A 25,777-nucleotide genomic window follows, 5' to 3' on the forward strand; every position below is an offset into this window, starting at 1 on the left:
GAAGCGGTGAGGCGGGAGCAGAGCATGGGCCCCCTCGATTTGGCGTGGTGCCAGGCTGACCTGGCCGGCAGCAACTCCAGGCGGCACGGTTGCCCTGTCCACGGCCTTTGTCCGCAGTTGCAGCTCCTCTTTCCTGGGTGGCCTCCACTCTATTGTTGGCCGAGGAGGTCAGGACCCGCAGCCACCTGCATTATTGATGCTCACGCATAAAGCGGGAGATGAGGGGGCGGGTAGATTGAGCCTGTAGCCGCAACCTGTGATGTGCTGCCGAGGGCACCTGCGGGCAGCCAGCTCCTAGGGAAGAGAACAGGAGGGAGACGCCGGGAAACAAACCATGGTCAGGAGCAAGGGCAAAACGCCCCAGCGGCCGGGGGGACCCGGGAGGCCGACCTCCGGGGAGCAGGAATCCGGGTCGGCCAGCGCCGACAGCGCGCCCAGCCGGGAGCGCCGACAGGGCCGCGGTAAAGCCCACGGGGCAAGACCACTCTTGGAGCCCTGCACCGCGGGGGGCCAGGAGACCCCCGGTGGCCGCAGGAAGCCCACCGTAGAGGAGAACGGCGACTGCAGACGGCCAGAGGCTGGGCCGCCACCGGAGGCTGCGGGGAGACGAGGCAGCGCTTGGCGTCGGGGATGCCGGCCTAAGGAGAACCACAAGCCTGGGGACGGCCGTGGGGGGCGCCTGGAGGAGAAGAGTCTCCTCGGAGGAGGAAGGACACGCGGGCGCGACCGCCGCAGGAGAGGAGGAAAAGGGCGGGGACGCTCGGTTCAGCGGGGCCGCCAAGAGACCCGCAGCCTCAATGGGGACACGTCGGATGGAGACGGGGCCAGCTCCTGCCCGGACAGCGAAGCCCGCGAGGCCCTGGAGAGCGGCAGCCAGAGCGGTGGGGCCCCAGAGCGGCGGCCCAACTCGGAGCAAACGGACATGGGCTCGGGAAGCACCCAAACCGGTCCGGAGTCAGCGCTGGAGGCGCCGAGAGAACGCCCGAGCAGCGACGGCCTGGGCAGCGACGGCAGAGGCGGTGACAAGCCCCCCGCCGGGCCCCGGAGCCCGGAAGGATCGTCGGGGGCGAGGCCCCAGGGAGAAACCGAGGATTCCGAGACTGACACAGACTTGAGTCTGGAGGGAGCCGGGCCTGGACGGAGCCTACGGGCAGCCCCAGGAACGACAAGCGGGTCCACTGAGGCCGAAGAGGCTGACGCGGCCAGTAAAGCCGCGGCCTCCAGTCCCCTCGAGGGCAGCCGCGCGTGCGTTCCCCGGAGCTCGCGGGCTTCTCGAGATCCCAGGCGGGCCCGGGACGCGAGAAACAGTGGGGTGCAGCCTGAGGCTGAGCCGAGGGGCCCCGAGGCCGTTAGAGCCGAGGCCTCGACCGCCCGGGGTCAGCGTACCCAGGTCGGAGAGGGGGTGGGGAAGGTGCAAGAGGAGGAGGGCGTGAGCGAAGCGGGGGCTGGAGGAGAAGGGTCCAGGGACCCAGCGCCGCTGGTCGCCCTGGTGAAGCCCCCGACGACCCTTCTGAGGACGCGGACCCGACTCCAGATCCCAAGTTTGCGGTCATGTTCCCCAGGATCCACAGGGCAGGGAGGACCTCGAGCAGCCAGAACTCAGAGGAAGCGTCCGCGGACGCCCCCGCTGGGGAGGGGCACTTTTCGTCTTGTGCGGGGGCTTCAGGGGACAGTGAGGGGCGCTGGGCGAGTGGAGAAGGGGTGGCCGGGCGCCGCCACGGCTCTCTCGGCCCGACTCCCTCCGACGAGCCCCGACTCGAGAGAGGCTCCAGCAGCGAAGCGGAGCCGGAGACCTTGGGAGCCGAGGCTCCGGTGCACTGGGCACAGGGCGAGGACCCCCGGGAGGACCCTGGGTTTGGCACCGAAGCACTGCTGCCCCGACTCATCTTGGAGACCCGCCTGCGGCGGGAGAGGAGCCCGAGCCCCTGCAGGTTCCTGAGGGATCGATGGGAGCCGGAGGATGAGACCGAGGAGGCGCTGGAGAAGGACCTGGAGCTGAGCCTCGGGCCGGGCCTGGAGGCGCCGCCCTTTCCCGGCGCCGAGGACAGGAGCCTCGGGGAAGGCCTGGAAGACACCGAGGACCTGGCCCGGCTGCGGTGAGCGGGCGCGGTCCCAAACCTGCCATGCCTGGATCACACTTACTCGTATCCCATCCTACCCCCGTTCTTTTATGAATTGTATCCTTACGTGGGATTTTGCCACACAAGGTCGTCTGGTTGGAAGGGGCAGGTGAGGGGTGAGAATCAGGTGCTCCTTCCTTCTCTAATTGGCACAAAGCTTCCCGCTGGGTCAGCAGCCTGGTCCCGCTTGTAGCGCCCACGGCGCTGGTAATTTGCTTAGCAGCCGGACCCCTGTATTATGGACCAGCTCGGAGAGGGTGCATGACTTGGTGGTAGTGTCTCTGCAGCCAGTGGCAGCGCTAACCCAGGATCTTCTGCCCCCAACTCCCTGCTTCTCCACCCTGCTTCCCTACAGGCCGGTGTGCGACAGCTCCGTACTGCTGTGCCTCAAGAAGAGGTTTTACCTGGGCCGAATCTATGTACGGGAGACCCAAGAGGGGATGGTGGGCTGGGATTCCCTTTCCTCAGGGATCAGAGGGCCCTCCGGGCACCCCTGGAGAGCTTTCCCCTCCATCTCTCTCCTCCCTGGGCTGGGTGCTGAACCCTCTCTGGGGTCCTGCAGAGCGGGGAGGGGCCGGGGGCATCAGAGCTCCACTCTATTTGCATCACCTGCTCCCTCCATGTTCTGATGAGAGCTTCCACTTTCCTCCCAGACCTTTGGGGGGCCCCTCCTGCTCGCTCTGAACCCCCGTCGGCCCCTGCCTCTCTTCTCACCTGAGGTCCTGGCCAGCTACCACCCTAGGAAGACCCCTAACGCCACCCCGTACGTGAATTTGCCCCACCAGCCCTCTGCTCACCCCCAGCATGTCCCACTGACTGAGGTCCAGGGCATGGCAGGCACGACCTGCCTACGCCCAGGAGGCCCCAGATGCCCATCTCTGGTAACCTTCTCATCTGCTTCCACCCTCCTCCCCCAGACACATCTTTGCCATCGTGGCAGCAGCCTATAGCCTGTCTCAGAGCACTGGGCAGGGCACCTGCATCCTCTTGGGGTGAGTGGTGGCTGCCCTGCTTGGCTGAACCTTCAGGCCACACTGAAGGCCAGGAGGAAGGGGATGTGAGGTCTGCATTTGAAACTGCCTGTCTGGTCCACTGCTGGGCAACAGCTCTGGACTTCCTAAGACTGTGCCCCTTGAACGAGGCATCTTGGGGACTTTTTTCTGTTTGGTCTCTATGCCCCAGGTCTATGTTTCTGCATTTCTGGGAGTCTCCTTTAGGGCAGGTATCACTTCCAGGTGGGCATATCCCCACTTTCGGGCTCAATGGGATTGTCCTATGTGCCCCTTCCTGGAGACCCTGCCAGCCTCTCCCTCCTGCAGTGGGCACAGCGGCTCTGGGAAGACAGAAGCTTCCAGAAAGATTGTGCAGTTCCTAAGCAGCCTGGAGCAGGGGCAGACAAGGGACAGAGGATGTCAGGTGAGGGGCAGCTCGCCATTTCCCAGGGATCCAAGAGGGACCATGCTACTCCTTTGGGCCAGAAGGGTGGTCTTCAGGCCTCTGGCTTCCCCTCGGGGGCAGCCCGAGGCATTGCCTACTGCGGGGGCAGGGAGGGCTGGGGTGACTGACCCCTCCGTGGACCAACAGAGCTGCCAGGGACATAGTGTCCTCGGCCGGGATGCCTGATCGGTGGGCACCACTGCTGCTCCCAGGGGTACTTGAATGCCCCTCCCCCATCCAGCTGGACCACGTGCTGTCCGTGCTCAGCAGCTTTGGCCACGCCAAGACAGTCCTCAACGCCAACGCCAGCCGCTTTGGCCAGGTCTTAGGCCTCTGCCTGAAGCAGTGAGTGACGGGGGTCCAGGTGGGCAGGGTCACCCATGATCAGTTTCCCTTACTGGGAAGCTGAGACTGCTGCCCTTGGGTCCAGCCCACGGTGGGTCCCTCACTCAGTGTCCTGTGTCCACAGAGGGGTCATCCTGGGAGCCTCTGTGTCACATTATCTGCTTGAGACCTCGAGGGTGGTGTTTCAGGTATGACCTGGCCCGCTGCTCCCAGAGTGGGAGAGAGGGAGGGGCCGCTGTGAGCGGCTGTGGTCCCTCAGCTCCCAAGCCTGCCTTCCCCAGGACTTGTCCTTGCTCCCCTGGGGCACAGGACCAGGCCGTTGCTCCCCCTAAGCCAGTCCTTCTCCCCTGAGGCCCAGGCTGAGCGGAGCTTCCATGTTTTTTATGAGCTGCTGGCGGGGCTGGACCCCATGGAACGGGAACGGCTCTCCCTACAGGGGCCGGAGACCTACTACTACCTCAACCAGGTCGGGGAAGGCCCCCTCGGTGCTGGACAACGGGGCCTGCCCAGGGGAGGGTCTGAGGAGAGGGAAGCTGTGGGTGGCCAGACTCCTCACCCCTCACCCCTGCTGTGCTCTGCAGGGCCGGGCCTGCAGGCTCCGGGGCAAGGAGGATGCCCAGGACTTCACAGGACTGGTGAAGGCCCTGCAGGTGCTGGGCTTGTGCACCGAGGAGTTGACTGCCGTCTGGGCTGTGCTGGCCTCTGTCCTGCAGCTGGGCAACATCTGCTTCTCCTCTTCAGAGGTGAGCTCCCTCTGAGACACTGGATTGGTGGTGGCTTGTTTGCATCATCACGAGGGCAGAAATAACAATGCCAAACACTTGTGTGTAGGAGACAGTAAGGCCCCGGGCCACCATCAGGGCCTCACCACTGCCCCAGGAAGCAGATGAACTCCCATCGTACAGATGAGAAAACTGAAACCAGGGTCTTCTGCATCTATACCGATCCTGTCCCACTAAACTGCCACCCTAAGGAGGATGCTTGGCATTAATCGAGCAGCTATTATGTACCTGGCACTGTGTAGATCACTCTACATATATTTTCTTTTCTTTTTTTTTTTTCTTTTGGCCACACCGCACAGCTTGCGGGATCTTAGTTCCCTGACCAGGGATTGAACCCAGGCCCCCGGCAGTGAATGTGCCGAGTCCTATAACCGCTGGACCGCTGAGGAATTCCCTGCATATATTTTCTAATTCATTGCTCCTGAGAACACCATAACATAAAAATTGTTGTTTCGCCTTTAACAATAAGACAGTGGAGACTCGGAGAAGGAAAGAGACTTGTCAGGGCCGCCAGTTAGTGGAGAGGTAAAGTCAGGATTCACGCTCAGGCCCTCAGACTCCGGAGCCAGCTCCTACCTGCCCAGATCTACCTTTGGGTAACAGGGCACCTTGCCAGGCAAAGCAAGGCCCTGCCCCTGCCCCATGGGAAGCAGCCAGTCCACAAGCAGAGCTCTCCCTGCCCCCTCCCGCCTGTCCAGAGGGAGTCACAGGAGGTGGCTGCCGTGTCCAGCTGGGCTGAGATCCACACAGCAGCCCGGTTGCTGCGGGTGCCGCCCGAGCGCCTGGAGGGGGCTGTCACCAGGAGGGTCATGGTGAGCTCGGGGGTCCTGGGGAGGCGGGGGCCTGACCAGTCCACCCGAAGTCTTGGGGAGCACTAGTGTGGACCTTGGGCCTGACGTACCACATGCACATCCTCTGCCCTCAGGAGACGCCCTATGGCCGGGTCTCGAGATCCCTGCCCGTGGAAAGTGCCATCAATGCCAGGTGGCCCTGGGGACAGGAGAGAGCTGTGAGCAGGCCTGGCCCCTGCTGCACGAGGCTCACTCCCCATGCCCACAGGGATGCCCTGGCCAAGGCCCTGTACTCGCGGCTCTTCACCTGGCTTCTGAGGAGAACCAATGTGCGGCTGGCACCCCCCGGGGAGGGAGGCAGCGTGGTCACTGTCACTGTCGTCGATGTCTACGGCTTTGAGGTCACCCCTGGGGGCGGGGCCCAGGAGGGGGTGCCCACCTCATCCTGGTTATTTCTGGGGAGCCCAGCAGCTTCCCTTTGTGGGGGCGCTCGTGCGCTGCTTGCCTTTCTGACCATAAGATGGTCCACGAGACAGCTGCGTGCTCCATAGGTACAGCCATCTGCCCTGTCCAGCCCTGACGTTGGCTCTGGAGAGTTCTGCCTGCTTGGCCTTGAGTCTCACAGGAGCCCTTAAGACAATGAAAGACCCTCGGATGGGTCAGCCTCGCCTGCTGTGTACCCAGAGGAGAGGGAAGAGAGGGAATCCCCCAAATCACACTGAGTTTTTCATAAGCTCTTCACCCCTTTCCAGAACATCCTGTTTCCTCAAGGCAGGGAGGAGGGGCGAGAGCAAGGGGAGGTGGCCCCCACCTCAGTCCTTGGATGGGCACTGTGCCCAGTCCTCTGCTCTCTCCTCCTCTCCAGTGTGCCCTTGGTGACTATCCGCTCTCTGAGGAGGGGATGACCGTTGCCCGTGTGTGTGTGTGTGTGTGTGTGTGTGTGTGTGTGTGTGTGTGTGTGTGTGCGCGCATGTACGCACATGCGTGCTCTTGTGTGTATTTTAGAACATGTCAAAACTGTGCAAAGCTACACGAAGCGGGGGCTCTGCTGGGCTTACTAGGAAAGTGCTGAGGGGCACAGAGGAAGGAGCCTGTAATTCCAACAGGAGGGATGCTGGAAGGCTTCTTGGAGGCGGCAGCCTGGAGCTCTGCTTACGACGATGTGGCATTCTGAGAGCCAGCGAGTTAGGCTGTAGCAAGAGGTGTCTTCTAGACCACAGGATGGCTATGATCAGAGGCCCGAAGGCTCACAGCGGTGCTAAGGCAGAAGGCAGGGGTGTGGGTTGTTGGAGGGAGGAAGCATGATCGAGGCTGGGACCGGGCTGAGGCGGCCTGCCTGCTGTGTCAGGATCTTTGGTCTTGTCCCTGGAGGAGGAAGCATCAGCCCTAGGGCACCACTCCCGCCTAGTGCTGGGGAGAATGGGGGCAGCTGTGGGAGGGGGATGAAGGGAACCAGGCCTGTGTGCTAGACCCCCGACCCGCTGCCCTGTGCCCCCACCTCGTGTGGGTGCCCACCTCACTGCCCACGCGCCCCCCCCCCCAGGCACTGCGGGTCAACGGCCTGGAGCAGCTGTGCAACAATCTCGCCAGCGAGCGCCTGCAGCTCTTCTCTAGCCAGATGCTTCTGGCCCAGGAGGAGGTATGGGGAGCTGGGCATGGAGGTGGCAGGGGGACACCCAGCTGTTTCCCAGAACAGAGGCCATCCCTGGTAAAGAGAAGGCACTACACCGAGAGCTCTGCCCCAAAGCCCCCTTGCTATGGGCCGCCTCAGTCCTTCTGAGGCTCAGTTTACTCATCTGTAAAGTGGGAGGGCCATCCTTGCTCTGGCTCAGGTGAGGTCCCCCCATGAACATGGGTGGTCTCTGTAAAGTAAATGCTGGCTGTTCCCAGGAGGAGTGTCGGAGGGAGTTGTTGCCCTGGGTGCCCATCCCCCAGCCTCCACAGGAGTCCTGCCTGGATCTCCTGGTAGACCAGCCCCACAGCCTCCTGAGTATCCTGGATGCCCAGACATGGCTGTCCCAGGTGAGCCCTCAGTGTCGGGGACAAGGAGTGGGGGCCCTGGTGGCCAGGCCAGAGCCAGCAGGAACTCCCAGGGTAACAATAAAGAGCTGAGGTCCTGGGACCCTGCCCACAGGCCCTCAGCGCAGCTTGGGAAAGCAGTGGCCAGACTGGCTTCAAATCCTGTCTCTGGGTGATCCTGAGTGAGATTCCTGACTTCTCCAAGAGTCCTCCTGCAGAAGGGGGAAAATTGTGCCTGAGGGGCAGGGTGGTGGGGACTGTGCAGGCCCCATGAGGGGCTTGTGAGGGTTTCCCCAAGTATCTGTTGTTATAAGTTCCTCAGCACTATAAAATAATCTCTTACCGGATGGCTTTTTAAAAGTATCTTTGAAAGACTTGTTCAGAAACACATGTAACTGTGAGACCAGACTCCCAGGAGTGATTGCTAAATCTGCCTTAAAGTTCCCCTAGCCCCATTTCTTTTAAATGATTTCATCAAGGGTCCCCTAAGCCGCCAAGTCTTATTGACTGAGGTATACAAGGCTACTGTGTTTTTTCTTAAGTGGGAACCAATTGTTCAAAATAGTCCCTGGGATAGAAGCTGTGCCCTTTATAAGGACTCAGATGTGGAGTGACTCTTCCTGAAAAAGAAGTTTGGGGACCAAAACCAAAGCTCACCTTCTGTTCAGTGCACGTGGTTTTCGGGGGCAGGGGAGGGAAGCACAGTCACAGCAGGGGAATGGCACCTGCAAAGGCCTGAGAAGCTCTTCCTCTCCTCAGGCCACGGACCACACCTTCCTGCAGAAGTGCCACTACCACCACGGCGACCACCCGCATTACACCAAGCCCCAGCTGCCCCTTCCCATCTTCACCGTGCGGCATTACGCTGGGACCGTCACCTACCAGGTATCAGGGTGAATCAGTGAGGGCAATGTGACCCTGGGGAGTCACCTGACGGGTGAGAGGGGTAGGTGTGGGGAGGCCCCTTCCAAGGCTTGGCCATCTGTCCCCACCTGGCCCCTTGGTCTCACCTAGTGCATGACTTACTGAGTTCTGGGTGGGCATTATGGGGTGGGGAGGGTCAAGGCCTTGGGACCCTCCAGTCCAAGAGGGGCAGAGTGTATGCATGGGACCTGGCTCTGATAACCTCAGGCAGTCTACTTCTCCTTCTGAGCCTCCATTTCCTCATCTGTAAAAGGGGAATGGGAGTCCAGCCTATAGCATTGTCCTGAGGATTAATGCAATTACATGGAAATGGCGGGTCAGGTGCCTGGCAGATACTAGGTGCTCACTGAAGGGATTCTCCTCTCCCCTTTATGAGTTTCATGATTACTGCACACCTACCCAGGAGGAGAGCTGCTGAGGGGAGGGGGCCTGGTTTAAAGGCTAGGACCAGGTGACTGGTTTGGGGTGGGGCAAGTCAGGTAAGGCTTCCTGGAGGAGGTGACATGCTCTGGTTGTAGAAGAAAACATACAAACTACACAGGAGTTATCCACACGTGAAACACAAGGAGTATATGTCAATTATACCTCAAAAAAAAATCACATCTAAAAGAAAAAAGGAAGAAACAGAAGGAGATTGACTAAAGAAAACTATAAAATTGTATTGAAGGTCACAAAAGAAGACTTAAAAATGGAGGGAAAAGCCACATTCCTGTTGGGGAGCCCTATAATGTTCACTCTTTCCCAGTTAATCTAGAAAAGTCATGTAATTCCAGACAATACTCCAATGGGGCTTTTATGAGAGAAGGAGAGGTGGATTTTAACAAAATTATTCTGAAGTATTATATGGAAAATAAATGCATAAGAATAGCTAATAAGATATAAAAAGCAAATGATTATGGAGGAATTTGCTCTATCAGGTATTAAAACATATTTTAAAGCTCTAGCAATTAAAAGAGTATGGTATTGATAAGGAGCAGACCCATCAATGAGACAGAAGTGAAAACCCAATAAACAGACCCAAAAGTGTAACAAAGAACTGGGTATGTGACAAAGGCGGCCTTTAAAAAAATGTGGTAAAGTATACACAACATAAAATTTCCCATTCTAACCATTTTTAAGTGTACATTTCAGTGTCTTTACATTCACAATGTTGTGTAACCATCACTGCTATCCATTTCCAGTACGTTTTCATTATCCCAAACAGAAACAACTTACCCATTAAACCTTAAGCTGCAATTCCCCCTTCCTCAGACTCTGGCAATATCTAATCTACTTTCTGTATCTATAAATTTGCCTATTCTTATGTAAGTGGAATCAAAGCACACACACACACAAAATCCTTATGTGTCTGACTCATTGCATTAAGCATAATGCTTCCAAGGTTCATCCATGTTGTAGCCTGTGTCAGAATTTCCTTCCTTTTTATGGCTGAATAATATTCCGTTGTATGGATAGACCACATTTTGTTTATCCATTCATCTGCTGATGGACATGAATTGTTTCCACCTTTTTGGCTATTGTGAATAACGCTGCTGTGAACATGGGTGTACAAGTAACTGTTTGAGTCGCCGCTTTCAATTCTTTTGGGTATCTGCCTAAGAGTAGGTTTGCTGGGTCATATGGTAATGCTATGTTTACCTTTTTGACGAGCCACCAAACTATTCCTCAGTGATTGCACCATTTTATAGTCCCACCAGCAATGTATTGGGGGTTCCAGTTTTTCTACATCCTTGCAAATACTTGTTATTTTCCATTTTTGAAAATTATAGTCATCCTAGTGGGTGTGAAGTGGTATCTCATTGGGTTTTTTTTTGTTTTTTTTTTGCGATATGCGGGCCTCTCACTGTTGCGGCCTCTCCCGTTGCGGAGCACAGGCTCCGGACGCGCAGGCTCAGCGGCCATGGCTCACGGGCCCAGCCGCTCCGCGACATGTGGGATCCTCCCAGACCGGGGCACGAACCGGTGTCCCCTGCATCGGCAGGCGGACTCTCAACCACTGCGCCACCAGGGAAGCCCTGGGTTTTTTTTTCATTGTGGTTTTGATTTGCATTTCTCTAATGACTAACGATGTCAAGCATCTTTTCATGTGCTTCTTGGCCATTTGTGTATCTTCTTTGGAGAAATATCTATTCAAGTCCTTTGCCCATTTTTGAATTGAGTTGGTTTGGGGTTTATTTATTTATTTTCGGCTGCCTTGGGTCTTCGTTGCCACACGCAGGCTTTCTCTAGTTGCAGCGAGCAGGGGGCTACTCTTCATTGCGGTGCACAGCCTTCTCATTGTGGTGGCTTCTCTTGTTGCGGAGCACGGGCTCTAGGTGTGTGGGCTTCAGTAGTTGTGGCATGTGGGCTCAGTAGTTGTGGTGCATGGGCTTAGTTGCTACGCGGCATGTGGGGTCTTCCTGGATCAGGGATTGAACCAGTGCCCCCTGCATTGGCAGGCGGATCCTTAACCACTGTGCCACCAGGGAAGTCCTGAATTGAGTTGTTTTATTTTTTTGTTGTTGTTAAGTTGTAGGAGTTCTTTACATAACCTGCATATTAACCCACTATATGTGATATTTTCTCCCATTTTGTAGGCTGTCTTTTCACCCTCTTAGTACTGTATTTTGATACACAAAAGTTTTTCATTTTAATGAAATCCAGTTTATCTATTTTTCCTTTGTTGCCTGTGCTTTTAGTGTCATATTCAGGAAATCATTGCCAAGTCCAATGTCATGAAGCTTTCTCCCTTTGTTTTCTTCTAAGAGTTTTATAGTTTCAGGTCTTACATCTGGGTCTTTGATCCATTCATTTTGAGTTAATTTTGGTACGTGGTGTGAGATAAGTCCAACTTCAAAGGGGGCCTTTATAAAACATTTTTTTAAATGAAGTGTAGTTGATTTACAGTGTTGTGTCAAAGGTGGCCTTATAACTCAGAGGGGAGAGGCTGGATTATTTTGCAAAGGGACTGACTTCCACACCCAGCCTTCTCTCCTTGGCTTCCCCTCCCCCCACCCCCACATTATCTCTTGCAGGTTCACAAGTTTTTAAACAGAAACCAGGATCATCTTGACCCTGCTGTGGTGGAAATGCTTGCCCAGAGCCAGCTCCAGGTGCCCCTGCCGGCCGCCCTGTCCCCCCATTCTGCCCTCTCCACCCTGACAGCCTTGCCCAAGGAGCTGGTCTTCAAGCCCCTGGCAACCTGAACCTTTGGCCGGCCCACCCTGGCTCCCTGGGGGTCGGGGTGAGGGGCAGGCTGGACAGGCCCAGGTGAGCTGGCTTGGCCCCCTCTCACCCCACAGCTGGTGGGTAGCCTGTTCCAGGAAGCAGAGCCCGAGTCTGGGGACGGACCAGGCAAACCCACGCTGACCTCTCGCTTCCAGCATTCCCTGGGGGACCTCCTAGCCCGGCTGGGCAGGTGAGAATAGGGCCCCCCACACTCAACCCCAGGGAGTTTGAATGGAGGGGCCAGTCTGTGCTCAAGTGACCGCCCCTTCCACCCACCAGGAGCCATGTCCGTTTCATCCAGTGCCTCAACCCCAACCCGGGAAAGGTGAGCTCTCCCAACACCTGGCGCCAGAGCCCTCCCACCCCTGCCCGCCCCCTCAGCCCTCCTCGGCCCTGCCCCACCTTCCCCACAGCTCTGAGCCCCTCAGTTCAGCTCTCCTTGGCTCTGCCCCGTGGCCACAGCTTCCGGGCCTCTTTGATGTGGGTCACGTGGCAGAGCAACTGCGCCAGGGGGGCATCCTGGAGGCCGTGTGTACCCGCAGCGCCAACTTCCCCGTTCGCGTGCCTTTCCAGGCCTTCCTGGCCAGGTAGGGGCCCAGGATGCGGGCAGCCCCGGGGCGCAGGGCTCACTAGGAAGGCCCCCTGGAGTGGCTGGCGGACCTGGGGCTTTTTCGGGAGCGGGGGATGGACACACCTTCCCAGGGACCCTGGGCCTGACGTCCAACCCGCCCTCCTTCCTTTCTCTCTGTCTCTCCTTCTCTCCCGCCATCTGTGTCTCCTTTCACTGTTCGTCACCCGCACACCTCTCCACGGCTCTGTGCATTGTCCTCTCAGCAAAACTCTCCTTAGTGCCTGGCACATAGTAGGTGCTTTCCAAATCATTGTTGAATTACTTATAGACTGAATAGACCCCGAGGGATTCAGGGGTCAAATGAGCATGGAGGGAGGTCCCCGCTGTGCTTGTTCCGACCTCCGCAAGGTTCTCTGTCCTTGGGGCAGGTTCCGGGCCCTGGGGACAGAGGGACAGGAAGAGCTCTCTGACCGGGAAAGATGTGGCGCCATCCTGAACCAGGTGTTTGGGGCTGAGTCGCCCCTCTGTCACTTGGGAGCCACCCAGGTGGGTGGTGTGTATGAGCAGGGAAGCAGCAGGTATGGCTGGAAAGTGGGAAGAACATTTTGGGACCAACTCATGATTTGGTGGTCCTTCTGGGTGGTAGGGAGATGGAGTGGGCCAGGTGTCCCGGGCACCCCAGTAGAATCAATAGTTTGGCAGAAAGGAGGAGGCTGAGGCCTCGGGAGAAGGGCAGGGTGGTCTCCAGCCACCTGGTCTGCCCCCAGCCCAAACCTCTGCCCCCAGGTGCTACTGCGGGAGCTGGGCTGGCAGCAGCTGGAGCGGCACCGGGCCCAGCAGCGCGCCCAGGCCCTGCTCACCCTGCACCGAGGCCTCTGCACCAGCCTCTCCTGTCAACGCCTTCGCCTCCTACCACGGATTCGCGTGCGTGGGCTCCAGGCCAGGTGTGCAGAGTGGGGCGAGACTGTAGGCCTCCTCACGGTGGTGGGGCAGGGTCGGGGGGGTGTAGGGCCTCAAGGCTAGTCTGCCTTCTTCCCATCAGCACCGGACTCTCCTTGCTGGCATCCCCACCATGCCGTCTCTGCTTGAATACCCCCAGCCACGAGAAGCTCATTACCTGCTAGGCCAGTCAAACCTGCGGTCTTGACTCCTTGACTGTTCTTTTTTCTAGTCTGTTCTCCACTCTGCAGCAAGAATACTCTTTTAAAAGCGTGAATCAGGTTGTGTGAGGCCCTGCCTACTTCTCCAGCCTCGATGTAGACAGGAATTTTACACTCCAGGCTCTTTGGGCTTCGTGGTCCTACGATGCTCCCCTCACCCTTCTCGCCTCATTAGCTCCATCCCCACTCACCCTTCACTGCCCGTCTTCACTCATCCATCCAACAGCTGTTGGTTGACCATCTTCTCCATCTACCCTGGGCCAGGTGCTGGCAACACAGGGAGGAAGGTGCCAGCATCTTCACACAGGCACAGAGATGGTGCCTTCCAGGCTAGCTGGGGAGTCAGATGCAGACAGTAAACCAGCTTCCAGTTGCCCCAAAGGGGATTGTTTAAGGACTGAGAACAAAATGAAGGCAGTACCATGGACACCAGGGAAGCCTCGGAGAAGGGGGCACCCGTCACCACTATATGTTTCCAAAACGTTTTCATCACCAGCGGGAACTCTATACCCATTCAGCAATGATGCCTCACTGTCCCTTCCCTCCCGCCCCTGGTAACCTCCAGTTTGCTTTCCATTGCTGTGAATTTGCCTATTCTAGATATGCCGTCTAAGTTGACTCCTAGAAATTCCTTTTACATTACTGCACTAACCATAGCGTTTTCAGGGTTCGTCCCTGTCGTAACATGTGTCAGAACTTCATGTCCTTTTTATGGCTGAAAATTGTTCCATTGTGTGGACGGACCGCATTTTGTTTATCCACTTATCTGTCAGTGGGTTGTTTCTACCTTTTGGCTTATTGTGAATAAGGCTGCTATCAACACAAGTGTACAAGTAACTGTTTACGTTTCTGCTTTTGGTTCTTTTGGGTCTCTATCTGGGAGTGGAAATCCTGAGTTATACGGTAACTCTGTCTTTACCTTTTTGAGGAATTGCCAAACTGTTTTCCACAGCGGCTGCACCATTTTATATTCCTACCAGCAATGTGTGAAGGTTCCAATTTCTCTGCATCTTTGCCAATACTTGTTATTTTCTGCTTTTTAAATGATAGCCATCCTAGTGGGTGTGAGGTGGTATCTCATTGTGGTTTTGATTTGCATTTCTTTAATGACTAATGATGTTGAGCATCTTTTCATGTACTTCTTGGCCATTTGTGTATCTCTTTGGGGAAATATCCAAGTCCTCTGCCTGCTTTTTTTTTTCTTTGGGAATTTATTTATTTATTTATTTTTGGCTGTGTCGAGTCTTCGTTGCTGTGCGTGGGCTTTCTCTAGTTGCAGTGAGCAGGGGCTGCTCTTCGTTGCAGTGCGCGGGCTTCTCATTGCGGTGGCTTCTCTTGTTGCGGAGCACGGGCTCTAGGTGCGCGGGCTTCAGTAGTTGTGGCACACGGGTTCAGTAGTTGTGGCTTGTGGGCTCTAGAGCGCAGGCTCAGTAGTTGTGGTGCACAGGCTTAGTTGCTCCGCAGCATGTGGGATCTTCCCGGACCAGGGCTCGAACCCTTGTCCCCTGTGTTGGCAGGCGATTTCTTAACCACTATGCCACCAGGGAAGTCCCCCTCTGCCTGCTTTTTAATTGGGTTGTTTTTTTTTTTCATTGAGTTGTAGGAGTTCTTTATATATTCTGGATATTAAACCTTTATCAAATGTGTGATTTGCAAGTAGTCTCCCATTACGTGGGTTGTCTTTTCATTCTCTTTTTTAAATTAAAAAATTTTAATTTATTTATTATTCATTTTTGGCTGCATTGGGTCTTCGTTGCTGCACATGGGCTTTCTCTAGTTGCAGCAAGCGGGGGCTACTCTTTGTTGTGGTGTGCTGGCTTCTCATTGCAGTGGCTTGTCGTGTTGTGGAGCATGGGCTCTAGGCACGCGGGCTTCAGTGATTGTGGCACGTGGGCTCAGTAGTTTCGGCTCACAGGCTCTAGAGCTCAGGCCCAGTAATTGTGGTGCACGGGCTTAGTTGCTCCACAGCATGTGGGATCTTCCCGGACCAGGGCTCGAACCCATGTCCCTTGCATTGGCAGGTGGATTCCCAACCACTGCGTCACCAGAAAGTGTCCTTTTATGTACAAAGGCTATAGATTTATTTATGTTTTTATTGAAGTATAGTGATTTACGATGTTTCAGGTGTACAGCAAAATGATTCAGTTACAAATATATACATACATACATAATACATATATATATGCTTTTTCAGATTTTTTTCCATTATAGGTAATTACAAGATATTAAATATAGTTCCCTGTGCTATACAGTAGATCCTTGTTTATCTATGTTATGTCTAGTAGTATATATAGATTTATTTTTAAATATTTATCATGCTCAGGGCTCCTTCATTGAGGAGTCTGGTCTTTCTTATATCTGGAAAATTCTCAAAGATATTGTCTTTTCCGGGATCTCCTGTTAGACTTCCAGTGAATGTTATTTTTTCATTTTTTAGAAGTTCTGCTTCTTAAATAATAATATGCCAGACTCTATTCATTTCATCTTATTGTGGGGCAGGCATTACAATACTTCTCAATTTAGAGATGATGAAAATAAAATACAGAGGTAAAGTAGGGAATTCCCTGGCGGTCCAGTGGTTAGGACTCAGCGCTTTCTTTCTTTCTTTCTTTTTTTTTTTTTTAAATAAATTTATTTATTTATTTATTTTTGGCTGCGTTGGGTCTTCCTTGCTGCGTGCGGGCTTTCTCTAGCTGCGGCGAGCGGGGGCTACTCTTCCTTGTGGTGCGCGGGCTTCTCATTACGGTGGCTTCTCTTGTCACGGAGCACGGGCTCCAGGCGCACGGGCTTCAGTAGTTGTGGCTCGCGGGCTCTAGAGCACAGGCTCGGTAGTTGTGGCGCACGGGCTTAGTTGCTCTGCGGCATGTGGGATCTTCCCGGACTAGGGCTCGAACCTGTGTCCCCCGCATTGGCAGGCGGATTCTTGACCACTGCGCCACTAGGGAAGGCCAGGACTCGGCGCTTTCACTGCCAGGGCCGGGTTTGATCCCTGGTCGGGGAACTCAGATTCCACATGCCACGCGGCGTGGCCAAAAAACAAAAGCAGATAAACCCCAGAGAGGGAAAGTAACTTATCCAAGACCGCAGTGACTGAGCGGTGGGGGGACGAGCCTGGATGGTCGGCGCCAGAGTCCCAGATCTGCATCCTCGGACACAGCAGCATCTCAGTTTACCTGCTGGTCTTGCGAAGTGTCGCGTCCTTTCCCTGTTGCTTCCCTTCGGCAGCCGGGGGCTTCACTGGGGTCCGATTTTACATTCATGTCTTGGCTTGGAGGATTCAGGTATCGGCTGTGAGTTTGGGCTCCTCACCAACCCCCTTCCCGGCCTCCAGGAAGTGGTACCTCCGGCGGCGGGCAGCTCTGGGGCAGCTGAACACCATCCTGCTGGCGGGCCGGCGCCTGCTCTGGAGACAGCGGAGAGGGCAGGTGAAGCACATGGATGGGTCCTGCCCAGGGCAGCTCAGGGGAGAAGCCAGGCAGCCTTGCCGGCCACGTTGGCCAAATCCTGACAGTGTCCACCCTCCAAGTGTAGCCGCACGAGGACCGAGGCCTCGGAGACCATTGCTGGTGGAGCTCCTTCCGTCCCCCTCTGCCTGGCCAGGGTAGCCTAGGGCCTCCAGGAGGCTGTCGCCTTCCTTCATGCCTGCCCACTGCCAGGGCCTGACTCTCCCCTGCTGGCTGGGGGTGCCTCCCATCCCCTCCAGGCCTCCCTTGGACTGTTCCCCTCTTGCCCTGTGACTCCAACCTGAGGGCCATAAAACAGCTCAAAGGTCAATGCCTACGTACTGCCCCACTCTCTGGCCCCTCCCTGGCTGGACTTTGTCCCTTGGGACCATTCCTTCCCTTCTTACCTCCTCTTCCCGGTGCCCTGGCAGACGGGCAGAGACAGCCACAGCGCTAAGGCTAGTGAGGGCTCTGGAGGGCTGGGGGCAGACAGCTGGCCCCCTGGGTCTGCACCCCTTCCTCCACTGGTGTGGGGTCCTCCTGGGAGGAGGAGGGGGCAGCTGCACTGCTGAGCGGGGGAGGGGCCCCTAGGGAGCTCCTGGTGGCACCTCACGGGGGCATCGTCTCCTCCTGCATCTCCCCCAACAGCTTGGGCATCGGTGCAGCTGGCACAGCGTCGGGGCCTCCAAGAAGGGGCCAAGCATGGTAGGTGGCCTGGAAGCTGGAGGGTGTCTGCTGGGTTGTGAGCCTACTGAACCTGGCCTGGCTTGAGGGGGAGCGTGGGGTTCCAGGGGTGCCGAGATGGGTCCTGTCCCTCAGGCCCATCCATTGTCCCCCAAGAAGAGGCCTGGGGTGCTCTTGGTTTCCCTCTGGGGGCTTTATTTGTTTGAGTGTCCAGGACTAGAATCCTTGGTCTTTGGAGGGGAAGCTTACAGCCCTGGGGGTGAGGAGGGCCCCTGGGTTCCTATGCCCCTTCCCTTAGTTCCTGGTCAATTGCTCCTCCCTGCTAGGAGCTGGGGCACTTGGAGATCCCGGCTGAGCTGGCTGTCATGCTGAAGACAGCGGAAGGTGAGTCCTGATGGGCGTTGCTCTTGCCATGACCCCCTCCTGGGCGGAGGCTCTGTCCCTGTGGTCCCTCCCTCTGATGCTCTGGGTCCCCCCCAGCTCACTGCCCGGCTCCCTCTGCACTGGAGCTGGGGGCTGATGCTGAGAGGTGGAGGCGGCGCCAGAGCCAGGCGCCTTACCTGGGTGTTTCTGGGCTGCCGCCTACGTCATCCCAGGCTGTCAGCACACCCTGGCCGAGAGCATCACCGAGGCCATGCCCCCGGAAGTTCCCGCACGGCCCAGCCTGACCCTCCCACCCGACATCGACCAATTCCCCTTCTCCAGCTTCATCTCCATCGGCTTTCAGGTGGGCCCCCAGGCCTTAGCTCTACACGGCTGATGCCCCCGTCAGGCAGAAGCTGTGTCTGTCCTTCTGTCTCCAGTCCCCTCCTCCCTCTCCTGTTGCGGGGCTGTGGATGCAACTGCGTTGCTCGGAAACCGTTGAACCTAAACGTGTTGCTGGTTGCTTATCTGCAGTGCCACACCTTTGTTACACCTGTAGCACTGCCCTGCCATTGAAGCCATGTCGTTAAAGCACGTTGAACGACAAGGCAAAGTGTCCAGGCTACAGTGTTGGCAGCAAAAGCGGGATTCAAAACTGCACGTAGAGTACGATCCCAATTTTGTTAACAGGGAGGGTGCGGAGATGACGTGTGTACCTACACGTAGAAAGTAAGATTAGAAACAAAGAGGCGAAAATGTTAACTGTGGTTTTATCTGGCAGTGGAATGTTAATGGTGGTTTTGATTCTTCATCCTTTTCCGTGTTTTCTGAGTTTTCCGCATGCAGGAGCTTTAGTTTTCTAATCAGAAGGAGTGATTGAGAGGTTTTTTTTTTCTTAATATTTATTTATTTATTTGGCTGCGCCAGGTCTTAGCTGCGGCACACGGGATCTTTGTTGCCTGTGCAGGATCTTTAGTTGCGGCATGCGGGACCCTTTTTAGTTGCAGCATGCAGGATCTAGTTCCCTGACCAGGGATCAAACCCCAGCCCCCTGCGTTGGGAGCGTGGGACTTTTAACCGCTGGACCACCAGGGAAGTCCCAAGATGTATTTTTCTTTTAATAAATTTATTTATTTATTTATTTTTGGCTGCATTGGGTCTTTGTTGCTGCACGCAGCTTTCTCTAGTTGGGGCAGGCGGGGGCTACTCTTCGTTGCGGTGAGCAGGCTTCTCATTGCGGTGGCTTCTCTTGTTGCGGAGCACGGGCTCTAGGCACGTGGGCTTCAGTAGTTGTGGCTCGCGGGCTCTAGAGAGCGCAGGCTCAGCAGCTGTGGGGCACAGACTTAGCTGCTCCGCGGCATGTGGGATCTTCCCTGACCAGGGCTCGAACCCGTGTCTCCTACACTGGCAGGCGAGTTCTTAACTGCTGCGCCACCAGGGAAGCCCCCCGAGATGTATTAAGATGGTTTTCCTCACCGGCCCCTCTTCCTCTCGCAGGGCGCGTGCTCCCGTGGGGCTCCCCCGCGGCTGTGTCTGGCAGGTCAGCACACAACAGGCCCTGCTCAGGTACCGTGTCGCCCTCCTTCCTTGCAGGAGCCATCCCTGCCCAGACCTGGGGAGCTGCTGACCAAACCCCTGACCCGGCTGGACAGTGAGAACCCTCAGCATGCCCTGGATATCAACAAGGTGGTGAGTGACACACTGGGGAGGGGCAGGGTGGGCCCATGCAAGGGGTGCTGGCCGGGCACCGGGAGCCCCGCACGTCCTGCCTCCCCTCGCTCTGTGTTTGCAGATGCTGCGGTTCCTGGGGGACGCGTCCCTGGAGCCCTGGCAGGAGCAGACCATGGGCCAGTACCTGGTGCGGCAGGGGCAGCGCCGGCCGGGGCTGCGCAATGAGCTCTTCAGTCAGCTCGCAGCCCAGCTCTGGCACCAGCCGGACGAGCAGCAGAAGCAGCGCGGCTGGGCCCTCCTGGCTGTTCTGCTCGGCGCCTTCCCCCCAGTGTCCACCCTGCAGAAGCCGCTGCTCAAGTAAGGGCCCCGGCAGGCGGGGGCCCCGTGGGTGTGCTCAGCGGGCCACCCCATACCCACGGCAGCCCTGTGCTGTGCCCGCAGATTCGTGTCCGACCAGGCCCCCGGGGGCATGGCAGCACTGTGCCAGCACAGGCTGCTGGGAGCCCTGCAGCAGACGCAGCAGGCCCCCGGGTCCGAGCGGACCCACCCACCCACCCAGCTCGAGTGGACGGCCGGATGGAGGCAGGGCCGCATGGTGCTGGATGTCTTCACCTTCACCGGTGACGCCTGCCTCCTCTCGGGCCTCCCCAGGCCCACGCCGCAGCCTGCCCGGCACTCTCGCCCTCCCTCGACCCCCTTCCCTCCTCAGCCCTCCCCATGTGACCCTGACCTCCCTGCTCTCCTGCTTTCGGAACCGCCACGGGACAGTATTCCCTTCCCGTCCGGGTGGACCCTGCTGTCCCTCACTCTTGCCCCTACCCCTCGTCCCTGCAGAGGAGTGCTTCTCGGCCGAGGTGGAGTCCTGGACCACAGGGGAGCAACTGGCCGGGCGGATTCTGCAGAGCAGGTGTGCGGGGCCTGGGATGGGCGAGCGCAGCCCACACTGGCCATTGTCCTGTCCGCCTCCTGGTTTTCCTCATGCTCCCAGCCCGCTCTCCCGCCAAGCACCTCCTGCGGCTGCTCCAAGGCCAAAACCTGCTCCCCGGGGGGCGGGATGGGGGCGAGGGGTCGGGGTAGGTGGGCAGGGTCCAGACAGTAGATTCAAGACAGAGAGCAAGTAGAGAGTATACCTGCTAGATCTGGTCCAGATTCTCATCAAATTGAATGAATAAATGCATCAGAGCCACTGTAGAAGTAGAGGGCTGTGAGCTGCAGATAAAGTAGAGGGCTGTGAGTTGCACTGGGTCCTCAGCCAGGTTCCTGTCCCCTTCCACAACCCCCTCCCCCCAGCCCACCCTCAGGTCCTTGTCCCTTCCGGATGGTCGTCTGCCTGCCTGGCTGACCACCCTCTGCTACATGCCCTTGTCTCACCCAGAGGCCTGGATCCGCCCCCGCGTGGCTGGTCTGTGTCACTGTACTCTAAGGACTCCTGGCAGGACATGGCTGGCTGCGACTTCGTGTTGGACCTGATCGGCCAGACCGAGGATCTGGGGGACCCGGCCGGTCCCCACAGCTACCCAATCGCCCCCCGTGGCTTGTAGGTGCCACCCACAGCACCCCTGGCCTGCTCCTGTCCCTATCCTGTCGTAGGTGACCCCCTCAGCCACCCTGTCATCCGCGGAGGTTCACAGGTGCTGCCACAGGCCCAGCCCCCCCGCCCCCAAGCCTCCGCCCACCGCAGGGGGATGACCCCTACAGCAGCTTCTACACCTTGCCTCAACCTGGGAACCCCCCCGGCCAGGGCACCTCCTCAGCTGGGCCCACTATCTCCTGCAGAGCCGAGGACATCCCCCCGGCCCCTGGCACCCAGGCCCCCTCACTGCCCCCAGGTCCCCCTCCAGGCCCAGCCCCAACTCTGCCCAGCAGGGGTCGCACAGGTAAGGCTGGGAGTGGGCACACTGAGGTTGGCAGAGCGCCGGGAATGGGGGTGCCAGAAGCCCCATGCCCCAGGCAGGTGACAGTAACCCTCCACAGGTGAGTCCCGGACCTCAGGGAGTCCGGACGGCTTCCTGGACCACCTCTTCTCCCCGTGCCTCAGCGTGAGTGTCCTGCACGCAGACCCCACCCCGCTGCTGCCCCTCCCATCCCTCCTAGGGCTCTAGCTCTGACCTTGGGACCTGTGACTTTTGTCCCTTCAGGATCTGGAGCAAGGCAGGGCTCTGAGTGGCCGCATGAAGGGAGGGGGCGCCATGGGGCCCATGCAGCAAGGCAGCTATCCCATGGGTGAGTGTGGGGCTGAGCACCCATCCAGGGCCTCCCTGCCCAGCAACACAGGCAAGCACGGTCTGGGATCCCCACGCAGCTGCAATCAGAGCTCTGGCCAGCACCCTGGTGGCCCGTACTCTTCTCTTTGCCTGGGGCTAAAGGGAGGCTGTCTGTGGGCCCAAGTAGGGACTGACCTGGGGATACTCAGGGATGATGCAGATGCCCGGATACCAGCCAGCCATGATGCCTGCACCCGTGCCCATGATGCCAGCAATGGGGGCGGTCCCCGCCATGCCAGGTAAGGCTGGACTATAGCCACTGTGTCCCTTCTCAGGTAGGGACTGGAGGAGGGAGGGTGTTGCCTGGGGCCTAGAGGGCACAGTGGGCAGAGGGCTGGGAGCTCAGCCATGGCGCTCGTCCACCCTGACTGCCTGCCATACTCGCAGCCATTGTGGTGCCACCACAGCCACAGCCACAGCCACAGCCCCTGCTTCCCAGCGTGGACGCGAGGCAGCTGGCAGTCCAGCAGCAGAACTTCATCAACCGGCAGGCGCTGATCCTGGTGAGGATGGGCAGGGCCCATGGATTGCCTAGTGGGTACAGACCTGTGGGGCGAGGCTAGGCCAGCTCTTACCTGGCACACCACCCTTCCTCCGTCAGGCCCAGCAGATGACCACCCAGGCCATGACCTTGTCCCTTGAGCAGCAGGCAAAGCAGCGCCAGAGCCAGCCCCTGGAGCATCACGCCCAGGCCCAGGCCCCTGGAGCTGCCTCCCTGACTCCACCCCCAGCCATCGCCCCCAAGCCCAAGAAGACACCCACCCCCCAGAAGGAGCCAGAGCGTGACCTGGAACTGGTAGGTGCCTGCCTGAGGGTGAAGAGCCGAGGCCAGGCAGGTGGCAGGGCTGGGGTGGGGCAGCAGGCTCCAGGGCCACAGACGTGGGAGACATGGCGTGGGGGGTGCGGGAAGATGCAGAAAAGATGCTGCCGGGCTCCAGCCCCACGGATCCGGGTGGGTTTGCTCTGTGAGTGGCAACCTGTCTGGCAGGGCAGCTCCTTCTCTTTCCCCTCCTGCCGCAGGAGACCTCACAGGAGGCTGAAGACAGGCCCCGGCGGCCCAAGAGCTTCCAGCAGAAACGGGACTATTTCCAGAAGTTGGGTGAGGGCCCTTGGGGTGGCAATCCCACACAGAAACTCAGCCACTGCCCCATCCTGGCCAGGGGACGGCGGGGTGTACTCTGTTCCTCTAGGTCAGTGTGGCCTGTCCAGGAGCCCAGACGGGCGGGCCAGGTGGAGAGTAATAGCGAGGGCCATCTGGGGCATTTACAGGGCAGCAGCAGATCAAGGTGGAGACGATGAGGCCTCCGGCCAAGGTGAAGATCCCCCAGGGGGAGGAGCAGGAGGAGGAGCCGGAAGAAGAGGAACCGAGAGCAGGTGGTGGGGAGCGGGGTGGGGGGGCAGGCTTTGTGGTTCTGCACAGGGTCTCACATCTTTCCTCTCTTTCTGGTCAGTGCCGTCACCTCATCCTCCCCCAGTAGTGAAGAAGCCACTGACACGAGATGGGGCCAAAGCTGCACAGGAGGCTGAGGCTGAGCCAGCCACAGAGGCGGGGCCTGGCGGTGGTCGCCGGCCGGCAGAGGGCAGAGCCGTGGTGCGTAGCTCGAACCCTGAGCCCCGGCAGGCAGAGCCCAGCAGGGAGATCCGCAACATCATCCGCATATACCAGAGCCGCCCAGGCCCCGTGCCCGTGCCCGTGCAGCCGCCCAGGTGCACCCCGGCAGTGGTGGGGAGGGGGAGGACGGCCAGGACTGCCTGCTGCCCAGAGCCACCGTGTGGACTCCTGACCTCTTCCTTCTCTCAGGAAGCCCCCCCAGATCTTCCTGAAGAAAAACAACCCTAAGGATGAGGCTCTGGCTAAGCTGGGGATCAGTGGTGCCTCCTCGCTGCCCTCGGTGAGGCCCCGTCCTGACCAGAGCACGCTGCTCCACGCCAGAGCCCTCCTGAGGCTCCCCGGGGGAGACCTGGCCGCTAGTCACAGCCTGGGTGTATTCTCCGTGCCTCCCCAGACGCTGTCCCCCAGCCCAGGGAAGGGCCCCCCACCAGCTGTGGCCCCTCGACCCGAGGGCCAGCCACGGCGTGTGCCCTCCAACTCCATCAAGGAGAAGCAGGGGCCCCTTCAAGAGCTGTTTGGCCAGAACCCACCCACTGCCCAGAGACCCCCGCCTCCGCCAGCACCTCCACTGCCTCCACCCTTGGACCCAGCGACCCCTCCAGCTGAGCCGCACAGTGAGAAACCCCATATCCCCGGGCGGTGGGCTTGGTGGGGGGCGGGGGCAGGATTCCCAAGGGCCTCTCAGCGCTCACGGTCGAGGTCAGCTGCTCGCACTTCCGGACTTTGGAGCCGTGGGTGAGGAGCCCCAGCTTCCGCGTTCCTGCGGGGGGCAGGGCGCGGGCACCCCTGGGGCCTGTCTGGCACGGAGGGACCGTCACGGGGCGTGGGCCTCGTCAGGAGTTTAGTGACCCCGCTGACGTAGTCGGGGGGGGGCCCACGCACGTCAGGGACAGTGGGGAACGTGGGAAGCTGGAGATGGAGGCCGGCGATGGGACGGAGCGGGGGGAGGGAGGCAGCGGGGGTGGACTGAGCTGGGCCACGTGGGGCCCTAGTGGGCCGAGGGTCTTCTCTCTCCGTGCCTGCAACATTCCGGCTTGGGCAGCTCCTCGCCTGATGCCCTTCGGCCCCTCTATCCGCCAGGCTTTGTGGAGCCCATGGGGGACCAGGGGATCTCCACCCAGCTGCTCGTGCCCTCGGGCAGCGTGTGCTTCTCCTACGCCAGCGCCCCCTGGAGGTTGTTCCTGCGCAAGGAGGTGGGCGCGAGGGCGGGCCGCAGCCTGGCCTCCCTGGGTGGGGGACGGGGCGCTGGCCGTAGGGGCGCCAGCCTGGGGCCCCAGCATCTCCTCTCCACACACAGACACTGGGGGCCGCTTCCCCAGCCCCACCTCCTCCGGCCCGGGAGGCAGAGGTGGGGCGGGAGGGGGGCTGGCGGGGGCGCTGGCCGGGCGCACTCTCACACGCCCCTGCCCTCGCCCAGGTGTTCTACCCGCGGGAGAACTTCAGCCACCCCTACTGCCTCAGGCTCCTCTGTGAGCAGGTGAGAGCCCAGCCCACCTGGGCCCTGTACAGGCAGACCGCCCGCACCCCAGGCAGGAGAGCAGCCCCGCTTGCGGGACGCTGGTGTGTTTCAAGCCCTGCCTTCGTTTATTTAATCCTCCCAACATCCCTCAGAATAAGGGCCATTTTTGACTTATGACGAGGATTAAAAATAAAGCGTATACAGCACCCAACACAGGCCTGGCACACAGCAGGTGCTCGCTCGTGCTTGTCCCTTTGCCACCTCTAGATGCTCCCAATGCAGGTGTCACAGGGAAGCTTATCTCAGCTGACAGAGGAGCAGCAGCCCGACTAGTGCCGGCAGCTTGGGGGAGGCAGGTGGGAGCTCCGGGTGGACGTGGCCCTGGGCTTGGAAGGCCAGGCATCCCTCCCTGCTCCACCCACGTGCCTATGGGGCTCTCCAGCTTTTCCTCCATGCGTGGCTGCTTCTGGGGTGGGCTGTGGCCTCAGGACCCGGTGGTGACCGCCTGGCTTTGCCCCCAGATCCTGAGGGACACCTTTGCGGAGTCCTGCATCCGGATCTCCCAGGACGAGAGGCACAGGATGCAAGACCTGCTGCGTAGGGTCCAGGGGCCCTGGAGTCGGGGAGCCGGAGTGCTGGGGGTTGGGCCTGCCCAGAGGGAGGGAGTAGACTCTGGGGTCCCCGCTGTGAGGGAGCCTGAGGACGGCCTGGGGCCATTTCTGCCCAACAGGAGACCTGGAGGTGGGCCTGGACTCCCTGGACACAGCTGAGGACAGTGTCAGGAAGCGCATCGTGATGGCCGCCAGGGACAACTGGGCCAATTACTTCTCCCGCATCTTCCCCGTCTCGGTCAGTGAGGCTGGGGATGGCAGCGCCCGGGGCTGGAGGCCAGCTTGGCCTTCCGCAGCAGGATTAGAGCTGGGGG

At 58.7% G+C, this 25,777-nt stretch overlaps 1 protein-coding gene across 1 annotated transcript in view; it reads left to right on the forward strand.

Annotated features, from left to right (window-relative positions):
• The first annotated feature begins 334 nt into the window (after window positions 1-334).
• Window positions 335-25,777, forward strand: part of MYO15B (myosin XVB) — a 32,153-nt gene continuing 6,710 nt past the window's right edge. Inside the window, 45 exon segments of the mRNA XM_024760611.1 lie at window positions 335-1,376; window positions 1,496-2,096; window positions 2,476-2,539; window positions 2,774-2,883; window positions 3,038-3,116; window positions 3,414-3,536; window positions 3,799-3,902; window positions 4,027-4,090; window positions 4,484-4,645; window positions 5,383-5,496; window positions 5,610-5,668; window positions 5,744-5,876; window positions 7,019-7,114; window positions 7,366-7,497; window positions 8,254-8,379; window positions 11,433-11,510; window positions 11,700-11,815; window positions 11,905-11,950; window positions 12,088-12,212; window positions 12,625-12,742; window positions 12,983-13,140; window positions 16,688-16,781; window positions 17,448-17,504; window positions 17,810-17,867; window positions 18,080-18,210; window positions 19,440-19,535; window positions 19,639-19,874; window positions 19,959-20,137; window positions 20,352-20,424; window positions 20,893-21,054; window positions 21,294-21,394; window positions 21,492-21,562; window positions 21,656-21,740; window positions 21,931-22,020; window positions 22,169-22,284; window positions 22,383-22,595; window positions 22,802-22,880; window positions 23,051-23,155; window positions 23,233-23,488; window positions 23,583-23,673; window positions 23,788-24,007; window positions 24,474-24,586; window positions 24,811-24,870; window positions 25,374-25,449; window positions 25,583-25,701. Coding sequence (XP_024616379.1) covers window positions 335-1,376; window positions 1,496-2,096; window positions 2,476-2,539; window positions 2,774-2,883; window positions 3,038-3,116; window positions 3,414-3,536; window positions 3,799-3,902; window positions 4,027-4,090; window positions 4,484-4,645; window positions 5,383-5,496; window positions 5,610-5,668; window positions 5,744-5,876; window positions 7,019-7,114; window positions 7,366-7,497; window positions 8,254-8,379; window positions 11,433-11,510; window positions 11,700-11,815; window positions 11,905-11,950; window positions 12,088-12,212; window positions 12,625-12,742; window positions 12,983-13,140; window positions 16,688-16,781; window positions 17,448-17,504; window positions 17,810-17,867; window positions 18,080-18,210; window positions 19,440-19,535; window positions 19,639-19,874; window positions 19,959-20,137; window positions 20,352-20,424; window positions 20,893-21,054; window positions 21,294-21,394; window positions 21,492-21,562; window positions 21,656-21,740; window positions 21,931-22,020; window positions 22,169-22,284; window positions 22,383-22,595; window positions 22,802-22,880; window positions 23,051-23,155; window positions 23,233-23,488; window positions 23,583-23,673; window positions 23,788-24,007; window positions 24,474-24,586; window positions 24,811-24,870; window positions 25,374-25,449; window positions 25,583-25,701 — 6,531 coding nt within the window.

This window comes from Neophocaena asiaeorientalis, unplaced genomic scaffold (genome assembly GCF_003031525.2).
Source record: "Neophocaena asiaeorientalis asiaeorientalis breed wild unplaced genomic scaffold, Neophocaena_asiaeorientalis_V1.1 scaffold30, whole genome shotgun sequence".
Classification (NCBI taxonomy): Eukaryota; Metazoa; Chordata; class Mammalia; order Artiodactyla; family Phocoenidae; genus Neophocaena; species Neophocaena asiaeorientalis.